The 15,481-nt window shown below is 37.2% G+C and overlaps 1 protein-coding gene across 5 annotated transcripts in view; it reads right to left on the reverse strand.

The window, feature by feature from the left end:
• Positions 1-4,359: 4,359 nt before the first annotated feature.
• Positions 4,360-15,481, reverse strand: part of LOC138962969 (unconventional myosin-VI-like) — a 69,729-nt gene continuing 58,607 nt past the window's right edge. For 4 of the 5 annotated variants that reach the window (XM_070334937.1, XM_070334935.1, XM_070334936.1 and 1 more), the window contains 4 exons: positions 15,112-15,246; positions 14,111-14,128; positions 10,527-10,739; positions 4,360-9,051 (listed from right to left, as the gene is read on the reverse strand). In XM_070334937.1, the coding sequence (XP_070191038.1) occupies positions 8,861-9,051; positions 10,527-10,739; positions 14,111-14,128; positions 15,112-15,246 (557 nt within the window). In that variant the 3' untranslated portion in view covers positions 4,360-8,860. The remainder of the gene's footprint in view (positions 9,052-10,526; positions 10,740-14,110; positions 14,129-15,111; positions 15,247-15,481) is intronic. The other variant, XM_070334938.1, reaches the window with a different exon arrangement.

Genomic DNA, 15,481 nt, shown 5'->3' on the forward strand with positions numbered 1-15,481 from the left:
ATCCAGGCGTATCAATAATCCCTAATCCTTTGCTAATCCGCAAAAGAGCTAGGCGGAAAATGCACGGTGAGAGAGTGAATGTGTTTGTACACGTGTAGGCCTATATGCAGAGAGAGAGTCGGAAACGGGAAATTGTGGTTTGTGCTCTTTGAGGTATTTCGTGCAAGAGATTGTTGGAGATTAATGGAAAACAGGATCAACTGGATTTGTGATCGAGCTTTCGGTACAAGTCTGTGAGTGTGTGTACCTGGCTGCTTTATAGTGTGTAATTGATACTTACACCAAAGAACACGATTAGCCATTCTTTCGTTCTTTTTTCCTTTTTTCCTTTCTCCTTCCTTCTTTCTTTCCCCTTTCCTTAATTTTTTCTTTCTTTCTTTCTTTCTTTCTTTCTTTCTTTCTTTCTTTCTTTCTTTCTTTTTTTCATTTTCTTTTTCTTTTTCTTTCTTTCTTTTTTTCTTTCTTTCTTTCTTTCTTTCTTTCTTTTTTTCTTTCTTTCTTTCTTTCTTTCTTTCTTTCTTTCTTTCTTTCTTTTTCTTTTTCTTTCTTTCTTTTTTTCTTTCCTTCCTTCTTTCCCTTTTTCTTCATTTTTCCTTTCTTTCTTTCTTTCTTTCTTTCTTTTTATATTTAGTCAAGTTTTGACTAAATATTTTAACATCGAGGGGGAATCGAAACGAGGGTCGTGGTGTATGTGCGTGTGTCTGTGTGTGTGTGTGTGTGTGTGTGTGTGTGTGTGTGTGTGTGTGTGTGTGTGTGTGTGTAGAGCGATTCAGACTAAACTACTGGACCGATCTTTATGAAATTTGACATGAGAGTTCCTGGGTATGAAATCCCCATAGGTTTTTTTCATTTTTTTTATAAATGTCTTTGATGACGTCATATCCGGCTTTTCGTGAAAGTTGAGGCGGCACTGTCACGCCCTCATTTTTCAACTAAATTGGTTGAAATTTTGGTCAAGTAATCTTCGACAAAGCCCGGGGTTCGGTATTGCATTTCAGCTTGGTGGCTTAAAAATTAATTAATGACTTTGGTCATTAAAAATCTGAAAATTGTAAAAAAAAAATAAAAATTTATAAAACGATCCAAATTTACGTTTATCTTATTCTCCATCATTTGCTGATTCCAAAAACATATAAATATGTTATATTCGGATTAAAAACAAGCTCTGAAAATTAAATATATAAAAATTATTATCAAAATTAAATTGTCGAAATCAATTTAAAAACACTTTCATCTTATTCCTTGTCGGTTCCTGATTCCAAAAACATATAGATATGATATGTTTGGATTAAAAACACGCTCAGAAAGTTAAAACAAAGAGAGGTACAGAAACGCGTGCTATCCTTCTTAGCGCAACTACTACCCCGCTCTTCTTGTCAATTTCACTGCCTTTGCCATGAGCGGTGGACTGACGATGCTACGAGTATACGGTCTTGCTGAAAAATGGCATTGCGTTCAGTTTCATTCTGTGAGTTCGACAGCTACTTGACTAAATATTGTATTTTCGCCTTACGCGACTTGTTATATTTAGTCAAGTTTTGACTAAATATTTTAACATCGAGGGGGAATCTAAACGAGGGTCGTGGTGTATGTGCGTGTGTCTGTGTGTGTGTGTAGAGCGATTCAGACTAAACTACTGGACCGATCTTTATGAAATTTGACATGAGAGTTCCTGGGTATGAAATCCCCGAACGTTTTTGAGTCACTTGAGAAAAAGTGACTCTATGTAATCGGTCAGTGTTAGTCTGTCCGGCCGGCCGTCCGTAGACACCACCTTAACGTTGGACTTTTCTCGGAAACTATCAAAGCGATCGGGCTCATATTTTGTTTAGTCGTGACCTCCAATGACCTCTACACTTTAACGATGGTTTCGTTGACCTTTGACCTTTTTCAAGGTCACAGGTCAGCGTCAAAGGAAAAATTAGACATTTTATATCTTTGACAAAGTTCATCGGATGTGATTGAAACTTTGTAGGATTATTCTTTACATCAAAGTATTTACATCTGTAGCCTTTTACGAACGTTATCAGAAAAACAAGGGAGATAACTAGCCTTTTCTGTTCGGCAACACACAACTTAACGTTGGGCTTTTCTCGGAAACTATAAAAGTGACCGGGCTCAAATTTTATGTGAACGTGACTCCCAGTGACCTCTACACTTTGACGTCTGCTTTGGTGACCTTTGACCTTTTTCAAGGTCACAGGTGTGTCTTGAAGGAAAAAAATTGAAATATCATATCTCTGAAACTATTCATCGGATTTGATTCAAACTTTATAGGATTATTCTTTACATCAAATTATTTACATCTGTATTGTGTTGTGAATAGCAATTTCTTCCTGTCCATCTGATGCCTCATATAATATTCAGAACTGCGAAAGTGACTCGATCGAGCGTTTGCTCTTCTTGTTTTCATTTTTTTGATAAATGTCTTTGATGACGTCATATCCGGCTTTTCGTGAAAGTTGAGGCGGCACTGTCACGCCCTCATTTTTCAACCAAATTGGTTGAAATTTTGGTCAAGTAATCTTCGACGAAGCCCGGACTTCGTATTGCATTTCAGCTTGGTGGCTTAAAAATTAATTAATGACTTTGGTCATTAAAAATCTGAAAATTGTAAAAAAAAACTAGTAAAAATTTATAAAACGATCCAAATTTACGTTTATCTTATTCTCCATCATTTGCTGATTCCAAAAACATATAAATATGTTATATTTGGATTAAAAACAAGCTCTGAAAATTAAATATATAAAAATTATTATCAAATTTTTTTTTTCGAAATCAATTTAAAAACACTTTCATCTTATTCCTTGTTGGTTCCTGATTCCGAAAACATATAGATATAATATGTTTGGATTAAAAACACGCTCAGAAAGTTAAAACGAAGAGAGGTACAGAAAAGCGTGCTATCCTTCTCAGCGCAACGAATACCCCGCTCAGCTTGGTGGCTTAAAAATTAATTAATGACTTTGGTCATTAAAAATCGGAAAATTTAAAAAAAAAATAAAAATTTATAAAACAATCCAAATTTACGTTTGTTTTATTCTCCATCATTTGCTGATTCCAAAAACATATAAATATGTTATATTCGAATTAAAAACAAGCTCTGAAAATTAAATATATAAAAATTATTATCAAAATTAAATTGTCCAAATCAATTTAAAAACACTTTCATCTTATTCCTTGTCGGTTCCTGATTCCAAAAACATATAGATATGATATGTTTGGATTAAAAACACGCTCAGAAAGTTAAAACAAAGAGAGGTACAGAAAAGCGTGCTATCCTTCTTAGCGCAACTACTACCCCGCTCTTCTTGTCAATTTCACTGCCTTTGCCATGAGCGGTGGCCTGACGATGCTACGAGTAAAATGGCATTGCGTTCAGTTTCATTCTGTGAGTTCGACAGCTACTTGACTAAATATTGTATTTTCGCCTTACGCGACTTGTTTATTTTGATATAATTTGTGTTTTTTTGTAATTACTGTATTTTTATCTTCTTTTTGTATTTACTTTTTTAATTTTTGGTCTATGTTTACCTTTTCAGTAGAGAGCGATTCAAGATCAAGAAGACAATCTTTATTTTTCTTCTACTCGATCCAACATGCACAATGCACAAAATAGTACTATAACGCCGTACGCTCTACTTTGTACTACACACGGCATCTCTTGTGTTGGTATGAGCGCGCGCTTCCTGTGCATGCTTGAATGCGCCCAGATGCCGCAGAGTACATTATTGTGTAACAGACGGTTTCTGATGCGCCCTTTTCCCGCGAACCTACTAGACTGCAGTTTGCATTGGCTGTTGCTGACCACATTTCCCATGACGTCATGGAATCTCCCACTAACGCTCTAAGTAGGTCGACAACGTCGACTTGCCCTCTTTCTCTGTTGAGTCGGCCCTAAAGACGGCTCATGCACCCTGACTTCGTTTCGTGCTTTGCGGATTCTTAACAGAGCAAGCTTTAGAGTAAAGTCGAACCGTTTGAGCTTGGAATTTGAGTTCTCTCATGCAACCCACCCCTGCACTTTACGCTGAGATAATAGGAACAAAGTAAAAGGTGTGTGTGTGTGTGTGTGTATATATGTTTGTGTGTGTGTGTGTGTGTGTGTGTGGATGTCTGTGTCAAAGTGTGTGATTAGGTAGTGAATTAAATGTTTTCCTTGCTGAGGAACTCTTGCAACATGGTGTGGTGTCTTATCTAGCACAGAGCAGCAGATGCAACGACACGTTTTAAGCTTTTGATATACGCATACATTTATTTTTCTCTCGCACATATACTATACTCTAGCTCTGTATCTCTCGTACATGCACGCACACACACACACACACACACACATGAACAAACACATGGACAAAAGAGTTGCTTATTGACAACTTTAATTTCACAATCGCAAGACTGTTCTTACTTAACGACAATTTAGTTTCACAACACTAAACTTCTCACACAAAACATTTCTTTCTTTCTTTATTTGGTGTTTAACGTCGTTTTCAACCACGAAGGTTATATCGCGACGGGGAAAGGGGGGAGATGGATAGAGCCACTTGTCAATTGTTTCTTGTTCACAAAAGCACTAATCAAAAAATTGCTCCAGGGGCTTGCAACGTAGTACAATGTATTACCTTACTGGGAGAATGCAAGTTTCCAGTACAAAGGACTTAACATTTCTTACATACTGCTTGACTAAAATCTTTACAAAAATTGACTATATTCTATAATTAAGAAACACTTAACAAGTGTAAAAAGAGAAACAGAATCCGTTAGTCGCCTCTTACGACATGCTGGGGAGCATCAGGTAAATTCTTCCCCCTAACCCGCGGGGGGTAGTGAAAACATTTTCTAGATATCTAAGTTATCAAAGTGACAAAAGTAGAAATACAAGCCAGTGTTGTCACCACAATTGTCACTTGTGTGTGAAATACAGTTAGAAGAGAACAGAAAAACTGTCTATAGAAAGAAGCAGATGGGTGTCAATTCTGCTACTATTGTTAGAGCAAGTCATATATTTATAAACATTGTTTCACTGAAACTTATGCATGTATGATGGTAAGTCTTGGGGTGGTAACCATTCTCCAATCATTTTGTTACTATAATGACCATTCCTCGGTCACTTGTTCCTTCTGCGGCGCTTTTGTCGACTAAGTTAACATAAACACACACCTGTTACACTGCCATTATTTAATGTAAGCAGACAGATCTACAATGTCTGGAACTGGCAAAACCACAGCGAGTTACAAAGGTCCTAATGTTCAATCATACAAACTAACTACTTTTCATTCACCATCTCGGTTTTTTTCTAAGTCACAAAATATTTTGTGTGTGTCCTTCTACTGATTTTTTTCCAAGTTTTTCTTAAAGCCAAGGGACACATGCAGGAACTGTGTAAACGTAACAACTACATGTGCAGAACGTGTCAAAGAAAACATTTTGCATACAAGCTACGTACATATGATTTCAAGATCTGCCACTGCACAATAAGGATTGAGATACTCATTTCCCCTTTTCCCTGGTGTTAATATTTGCAGAGCGGTGCCTAAAAGTGCATTGTTTTGCTGTAGTTTGCAATAACAGAGTGCACATGATGCAGTCGGCCATAGGTCAATATGCATGTTTATTACTTGTTACGATGAGCACAACAGCAAATTTCACAAACGTTCACACAAGCAAACATTCACAAGCTGCAAGCAACACAGACATGGTTTTGATAAGAGTGTGTATCTAGAGAAAAACCAGACTCATACTTAACATACACTTGCTTGTTCAACCTTAACCCTGTGTGCACTTTTCTGATAAGTCCTGATGGTAATGTGAGCAACAACTCCTATCTCATCCTAAGTCCTGATGGTAATGTGAGCAACAACTCCTATCTCATCCTACCACCTTTCCTGTTTCAGTGACCACATCAAAAGGGAGGTGATAAAAGTGAAAAAGAAAATAAAAATACTGCTTTACTCTAAATAAAAGGACAGTAATTCGTGCAGCATACATATTCTCATGACTAGCTTTGTGCCCTTCAGAAAAAAAGAATGATGCTTTCCAAACTAATCTATCTGATATGTGTCTCTTATTGGACCCAAAACTTTCTTTGAACACAAACTTGATTTAGACAATAATAATAATTGGTAAAGTAATTATTTTCAAGGCAAAAATGTTCTTAATGTTGCTTACAAAAAGTAGAGGCACACTATTGAGTGAGCTGGATTATATATTAAATCATGCTGCACTTGAAGAAAAAGGACAGCCCAAATCTGTTTGACATATTTCATGGCACAGAATATTACCATTAAAAACATTATCTAAATACATGTCATATGCCATGAGATCTTCACTGAGGCGTTCCAATAAGAAGTAAGGCAATATTAGGCAAATATCTTTCTTTTTTCTGGACAAGTGTTTCATCATCACACCAGAAGTATACAGCAATAACAAAGGATAAAAACGTCACCGTTTATTACAACATTTAGAGTGAAGAATTGTAATAAATAAAACCGGCCTGAACAAACATCACAGACAATGTATCAACATATTTTCCTTTATCTCCCAAATAGAGTTTAGCAACAGAGTGCTCACAAACATTGTAACAGTATTTCTCCCTTTTATTTTCCCTACTTTTAACAGGTTTCACCAACAAACAATCACTTGGGTTTTTTTTCATTTAAACAAAAATTGAATCAGAATGATCAGAAGTCATGAAAACATCCCACAATACAGAAAATGATATGCATAAAACATGTAACAAATATATTCTGTTCACATTTTTAGAACTTTAAGATCTCATGTGAATAAGGAATTAAAAAAAGTTACCACAAATTATACATAAAACAATTCCTGATCGTGTTTGAGATATTGCAGGTTACAATACAGGGAAACAATAGGCTAAAACTGAAAGTTAAAACACTTTAGATGGCTCACACCACAAAGAACCTCTGTTCAAAACGATAATGAAACCTTTGTGGCAAAAAATGGACCGTTGCACTAGATTCTTGAACTAGACACGTTTATTATGAGCCAATCAGTCTCATTCTATGTTTCTTTTTTTCAAACAAAAAGCCCCCTAACACAAGAGCATGGAGTTATTTTCATTAAAAAGGAAAAACGAATGTCCCATTTTGTTATACTGCATGCAATGGCACCATAGCATACACCTCACAATGATGAACAGAGTCGTTGAAGTTCTGCATTGTTTTTTTTCTAAAATGAGGAGTCCAATGATGCATATCTTTATAGTTTTTGATGTTTAACTTTCTCCATGTCATGTGTAAATACTAGACAAAAAGTAGCAAGCTCAGTAAGGGTTGACAAGAACACACAACTTAATGTTTTCAAGAGTGTGCACAATCTATCGCCTTTATACTTTCTTTCATAAATCGACATCCAGTCATAGCTACAAACAAACAAAAATCACTCACACAAATCACTTACATCAAAACCTAACCATCTAACCCCACCACCGACACAAAACCAACAACATGAACATCCATAACGTTTCTATAGATGTGCTTGTGTCACAAAATGTGTGTGCTAGTTTTTCCACTATCAGAGAAGTGCTGTTTGCGTTTGGTGCCACAGTTTCACATGAAACATGATCAGCTTCCATTTAATATCTTAATGTAGCTATTCCCTTGAACTCTAAACAATCATAGCCGATTTGTGAAGAAAAGAAAACGTATTTAAAAACAACACAAAAAGCAACCAGAATTTATTTTCGAAAGTATAGATGTATACTAATCCTAAAAAAAGATTTAAAAAAAAAATCTGATATTGGAATGCTCAAACAACCGCAAGAGACAACCATAAAACATAGTACTTTCATTTCAACAGTCAATGAGACATATGACTTGTACATATGACAAAAATAGAGTAACACGGACAAAATACAAATTGAGACCAAAACGCCTGAAAATTTGAACACTTTAAAATACGATTCAAAGTCTTGAAGAAGACACACAGGTGTAAAGGCAGACCATTGGCCAGTTAGAATATAACCTTGAACTTACAGTGATAGAATAGCAAACTCAAGTGTTGTGACCATTGACAATAAACATGCTAAAGAACACAATGAAAGCATTTTGCACATCCAACACAACCGCAATCCACAACGAATTCAAACAATGACAAAATGACTGTTAAAACACCTTTCACAAAGAAAAGTTGATGCAAGTCAAAACAACTATGAAAGTAAGAAACCTTTCTCTGAATCGTAACAAAACAATTCAGATATGAAAAGTAGTAAGCGAGAAATCAAATAGAGTTCTCAAAGAAAAATAATTTGAAGATATAATTATTAAAAAAAACAACATTTTCATACAAAAATATCCTCAATGTAAATACATTACAAAGCCCACATAAAGTGGTTTTGGACATGTTGGTTATCATTTTCTTTTTTTTACATTATTTTGAGACAGCACAAATCAATCACCACAACAGGAATGTATTTTGTAAATTTACTCAACCCCAAAAACACCAGAAAAGTCTAACACAAAACACCACCTCGGAAAAAAATAAAAGCCTTCATTAATTCACCATAAATTTTTGAAAAATAGCATAACTTGCGGAATGTGTAAATCTACATGAACACATCATATATATAAATCACGTGAGTGAGAAAGACATTCATAGTACACTCGTTGCACAATCAATAGGGGAAAAAATAAAGAGAAAGCAACACTGATATGTCCATCTCTCCGTGCAAGAAGGCTAAAATAATGTTCAGTTCTTACAAACAATACAATCAAATGTAAAGAACCTGAACAACACGCAACCTACAAAGGGCGCCTTAACATATGATGTCACAACTTGACCCTTACAATGCCTAAACAAGACAGCGCTTGTGGATAAGTTAACCGAAGCCTACACGCCACGGCTACTTGGCTATACCAAGTTTGGTTTGAAGGTACTTGGACGACACCTTGGCGGCGTTCTTCTTCAGATACTCTGCCCCCTTAAACTTCTGCCATTCTTCTTCAAACTCGTTCTCCAGAATTTCCGCTCCTCTCCTGCGAGTCAGGCCTGTCTCCTCCACGCTCAGCTCACACATCTGCATGTCATCCACACCTGAAGAAAGGCAAAAAATTGGATTAACAAGAAGAGCAAACGCTCGATCGAGTCACTTTCGCAGTTCTGAATATTATATGAGGCATCAGATGGACAGGAAGAAATTGCTATTCACAACACAATGAGTCACGTTCACATAAAATTTGAGCCCGGTCACTTTTATAGTTTCCGAGAAAAGCCCAACGTTAAGTTGTGTGTTGCCGAACAGAAAAGGCTAGTTATCTCCCTTGTTTTTCTGATAACGTTCGTAAAAGGCTACAGATGTAAATACTTTGATGTAAAGAATAATCCTACAAAGTTTCAATCACATCCGATGAACTTTGTCAAAGATATAAAATGTCTAATTTTTCCTTTGACGCTGACCTGTGACCTTGAAAAAGGTCAAAGGTCAACGAAACCATCGTTAAAGTGTAGAGGTCATTGGAGGTCACGACTAAACAAAATATGAGCCCGATCGCTTTGATAGTTTCCGAGAAAAGTCCAACGTTAAGGTGGTGTCTACGGACGGCCGGCCGGCCGGCCGGACGGCCGGCCGGCCGGACGGCCGGACAGACTAACACTGACCGATTACATAGAGTCACTTTTTCTCAAGTGACTCAAAAACAGAAAAATGACAAAAAAGAGATATCGTCATCCTGGAATTTTGGCATAACTCGATTCTTGGCGATTTTGATGTTTTTGTGCTTTAGACCAAGTAAACCATTCTCCATGAGAAATATTCTCTAAAATATGATGAACAATACATGATGGACAATACATGATGGACAATACATGATGGACAATACATGATTTAACATTCTTTTATCTTTCTATCCATACCAGGTATAAATATAAACACTATTTCATGATAACAAATATTCAGTTTTGGCCTTCTGCTGAAAAGCTGTCTGAAATGAGTTACGCCAAAATTCCATGAGGACTTCGATATGGGCAGAAGTAGTGTTATGAGTAAAACACAACTGAAAAAGCAAATAACAGTCTGAATCACATATTTTACATCTTCCAAAAGTTTAAACAAGATTCTGATGAGTTATCTGCTCCCCTGTTAACTTTGTGATGAAGTAAATTAGTGTAGCTCAACTCAATACCAATTTCAAAATTCTTCTTGTCACCTTCCTTCCATCCCCTAAAACACAAGGTCTGTTCAAATGATAGAACACATCCCCCCCCCCCCCTCCAAAAAGAAGCATATATGTGTTTCCTACAACACCATTCACTACCACCTTCATCTCCTTTATTTGAAACCCTGCTACAGTGGAACCCCCTTTTAAGACACCCCCCCCCCCCCCCCAATTTAAGACTTCCCCAATTGTAAGACTCCCTCCTGTTTAAGACCGATTTTCTGATTTTTTTTGAGGTCTTAAAAGGGGGGTTCCACTGTACAGTCTCAACCATCACTTATTCAAACACCATCCACTGTACACTCTCAACCATCACTTATTCAAACACCATCCACTATTTGCCTTGGGGCTTACCAGACACAAGAATAACGGCGGGTTTATCGGGGTAGACTTCCATCTGACGAGCGATCCACTTGCCGTCGAAGTGAGCGAACCACATGCCATGCTTGTCGTTGCCGTCACGGAACTCGTCGGCAGGGCGAGCAAAGGGGATCTTGAAGTAACGCTGCTGCGCGTTCTTGTCTTGGTCTACCTGCTGGGGGCGGGCGGGAGCCTGCACTTGTTCAGCTGCAAAGGAAAACCATCAACCGCATGAATTGTATGCTCTGCACTGCAGCTGATTTAGGTAAAATGCTACAGTACGTCACTCCACTTTTTTGAGATGCATAAAGGATGCTAGAGACTCCACTTTTTACCTGAAAACCAGTCAGAAAATTGTCATTTCAGCTAAAAATATCCAGATCCACACACACACTGAAGGATACACTTTGAGATTCAGAATGATGGGATTATCACAAACAGACACAGAAAAGGTTTGATATATATAACAAAATCAAGGAAAAGAAAAGCCAAACAAAGAATGTCAAGTGGCAGCCCAAATTTTCGACCTGTTGCCAGGCCTTCCTCAGGGGCGTGTAATTCTGCGAGACGCCAATTAATGCATCAATTACTAACCCAAAAATTGGAAATCCATAGCATCATCATTATAATCATCCTCATCTCATTAATCATCCAAAAAAAAATTAAATTTCCCTTACATGGTTGTTTCAGTTACGAATCACAAAGCAAATATTTCAAAGATAAAATTTACATTCAAGCTTAGATCTACTTATAAATATATAATATATATATATATATTTGTTTATTATATGTATCTGATGATCTTTCCATTTCAGCCCCATACTTAAAAGTCTTTCTGAAATGGCACTCAACCCAAACTGAACCTATTACTAAGCCTTCAGTTAGTAGAGCTATAAAATTCCACTTGTCTGTTCCAAAACCATTTTCAGTGCCCGCGCTCATATCGACTGCTCCACACAACATGCACTGTGTAGACTCATTTAGAACTTAGTGCTTATGTGCTGTACACGGGCACCATGTTCAAATATGATCAACAAACAGCAATTCTTCCCCCTTGAATATGCATGAGGATTCGATTGATATGCGTAATCTCCTAAATACAGGTACATTTAATGATATTTTGCACCCCTCTTGCTATGTTTAAAAAACAAACAAACAAACATACACTGTGTTAAAATTACACACATACTCTCTGTGTTTATCCCTGTAGAAATAAAGATCACAAATGCACTCTTTGTGTTTTAATCCATGTAGTAATAAAAATAACACAAAAGTGTGTAGAAGGCTGTAGTACGGCATAACTAAAGCCTGGTGATTTTGCAAAATAAAGAGCAATTCAATTTCTGATTTTCAATTTTTCACAAGCCTACAAAAGTGACACACTGTTTTTCAGGCATTTATCAGAAAGGTTATACATAGACTCAGAGAGAGAGAAAGATGGATAAATAGATTGATGCCATGAGGATTAGGGTGCTCATTTTGAGATAACTCAAACAAACAGAGAGACAAAGAAATAAATGAATAAATGTCTTCTTTGCTGCAATAAATATACATTATTTTGCTCAGTTCTTTATGCATGACTCACTTGGTGGGTTAGAATGTTTGTCTAAAGATTTCAAACAGTGAAGGCAAACGTAAAGAATGAGAAAAGATGTTTCTTTGAAAATGTTGCTACACAACAAACCATATACAGTGGAGTCCGGGTACAACGAATCTCAAGGGAGATACATTTTAGTTCGTTATATCAGTAATTCGCTGTGGAGTTTTCAACCCTAAATGGCCTCAAGACAAGTTTTCCCACTCACCTTCAAATGATCGTCCCATCGATCTTTCCTTGGAGAGTACAAACTATGCATGTTTTCAATAGCTTCATAATATAATCCATAGAGAGGCATAGTTCAAATGTTCACTTTACTGTAATTTTAGAAGTAACATTTAAAAAGTCGTGAGAAAGCATGTACCCTATTTTCCGGGTCATAAGGCGCAACTTTTTTCCTCGAGTGTAGCAATCAAAGAGACCGCCTGAGTACCAGTCAAACAACTTGTGATAATGCATGTTTCAGCTACTAGGTACTACCCTGGCCGTGTTTCCTCTCAAGACATCAAAGAGACCGCCCCATAGGTTAAACTCGGTCACTGACCCCGGTGCAGGAAGTGTTTCCTCTCTCAGATATGACAGGGGAACCACCTTTCATAGCTAAAACTGGGTCATTGACCCCAGGGAAGAAGGTCAGTGTCTATAAACAAGGCATCACAATGGACCTGCCTTTGATCTCGCCGCACACACAGAGCACACATATTTCCACCCTGTATTCTTCCTTTGATGTGCGGCTTATTTTCATTCTTCGACGGTTTGTTACCGGTATACTTTTACTTGTGTTTTTTTGTGTATTTTTGTCTTTGGAGACAATTATTGACATCAGTTCGTTGTAGCCTTGTGACTTTTAGAGACAAAACGGCTCTGGGGCGATGAAAACGTGTTTGTTATAAGAGGGGTTCGTTATGCAAATGAGTTCAAAAGGTTCGTTGTAGCCGGAAAGTAACAAGTAAGAAATAGAAGGCTGTCTGCCGGGAAATCAATGGCAGTTCGTTAAAGGCGGGATTTCGTTATACCCAGGACTCCACTGTACTAAAGCATTTCAAATGAGGAGGCAAGAACTCAGGGGCAGCTGCTAGCATGCTTTTACACATGGATTAATAATAAGAAGAAAAAAAGAAAAGAAAATTCAACACACATAGGTTTACACACACATGCATGCACACTCACACTCATACACACACACACACACATACACACAGAGACAGACAGACAGACAAACACAAACGCACGCATGCACACACACACACATGCTATAACAGCATTATTCCAAATATATTTGTTTTGAGTCTCTGTTTCTACCTCTCTCCCTTAAACCCAACAAACCCAAATACACCACAGACTTAGTAACACCTGTAACACTGCAATTCTTCCTTTTCCATTTATATGGTAGTAGACACAACTATTCCAAGTGGGACTAAAGAAGAATCAACCTAAAGCACACCTAAGAAAAACAAAACCAGAAACAACCTTCTGGAGTAAAACAAATTCTTCATTCCTTCTGGAGTTTAATGTTCTGGACAACTTAGCTCCTTTCAAGACTATCAAAAACTGTTATATCAAACTGAAAGAAGTTAGTAAAGAAGTTAGTAAAGACCAATTCACCTAATTCCATGGAAAAACACTCATATCAAAATGAAAGAAGTTAGTAAAGAACAATTTACCTAAATCCATGGAAAACACTCATCAAAATGAAAGAAGTTAGTAAAGAACAATTTACCTAATTCCATGGAAAACACTCATAGTAAAACAAAAGAAGTTAGTCAAAGAGTATAGTCATCTTTCTCATCGGACATGCACGTAAACCCCCCAAACCCGTATTGGTTACACAATCAATTTGAGGGAGAAAAGCATGCTTTTTGGACACATGGTGCGTGGTTGTTTCAGTAACATTCACCACACTGAAACGCAATTGGAATATGAGTGCAGGATGATATAAAGGGATTGAAATAAACACTCTTGTAGGATTGGTGCATCTTACCTTTCTGTGGGACAACTCCTTTTGAAAAACAGATTAACCAGAACATTCATAATTCAGGGAAAATTCTACCTATTGTGCTTAACTACAGGAAAACCATGCATCCTTAAATTAACCTTTCACTCATTCCTTGGGAAATAAGTTCACGGAAAAAGAAACCATGTAAGTGAAACTTCAAGCATTCTTTCTGTGAGTAGCTTTTCATAGGTGTCCTACATTACAAGAAACAACAGAAACAGTTACAGGCCAACGTAATCCAAAGAAATGACAAAAGCAAACGAAAAGCTTACCACTGAAAGTACAGTACCGCCACAACAAAAGCCGAACTTATTTAAGCAATTATTTTCTATTCTTATAAATGTTGGAGGGCAATGTGTGTAATTCAAGTGCACTCATTGAATTAAATAAGCAATACAATTTCTAATATTTATTCGAGGAGTGTTCTACTGTAAAGGTGTACTACAGTGAAAGAAAACAACAGAAAATACAAATCATTGTAGCATAAGAAAACAACAGAAAATACAAATCATTGTAGCATTAGAAAACAACAGAAAATAAAAATCATTGTTGCATAAGAAGACAAAAGAAAATACAAATCATTGTAGCATAAGAAAACAACAGAAAATACAAATCATTGTAGCATAAGAAAACAACAGAAAATACAAATCATTGTAGCATAAGAAGACAACAAAAAATACTAAGAGTTTCAAGCATTCATAGGTTTTTTTTCTCCAAAGTAATGAGAATAGAAGTACACATTTCACAGGTGCTATAAAAACAAAAATGAGAGGCGTGATGCAAGCAACTTTACCCAGTTTAAGCCTGTCCTTCATTGGGCCAAGTCAACTACGCGAAGTATACTTTGCACGGCTGGCTGCACAAAGCTTCAGCACTGAGTTTTTGTAACAAAGGCTTTGTGAAGTCTTCGCGAAGTCGACTTCGGGCTCAAATAAGGACAGGGATTAGACTAAGATGTACAGGACATGTTCAACCCAGCACCATACCTGCATCTTCCACAGCCTTGGGCGCACGGTGTTCACCCTTGTTGCCAGTGCGCTTCTTGTTCTTGGACTTCCAGGCATGGTACACCTTCAGGCGGCGATGGAACTCCTCACGGCACGCGTCCAACAGCTCCAGGTCTGCCCACAGTCACGCATGCATAGTAAATAAAGTGTTGTTCCTAGACCTGGGTTAAAAAAAAAATATATATAGGTATAGGTCTAAATGTCCTGACTACAAATACATTGTTTGGTCAGCACACCTCACGGCTGTTCCCAGGTCTTCATTTCTGCCTCTTTCGCTGCAGCAATTTTTAGCGCCCATCCTTCCTCCGCAGCAGCAGCAGGCTCGCTCAGTACCAGCCACTGATAAGGC

The sequence above is a fragment of the Littorina saxatilis genome, linkage group LG3, assembly GCF_037325665.1.
Source record: "Littorina saxatilis isolate snail1 linkage group LG3, US_GU_Lsax_2.0, whole genome shotgun sequence".
Classification (NCBI taxonomy): Eukaryota; Metazoa; Mollusca; class Gastropoda; order Littorinimorpha; family Littorinidae; genus Littorina; species Littorina saxatilis.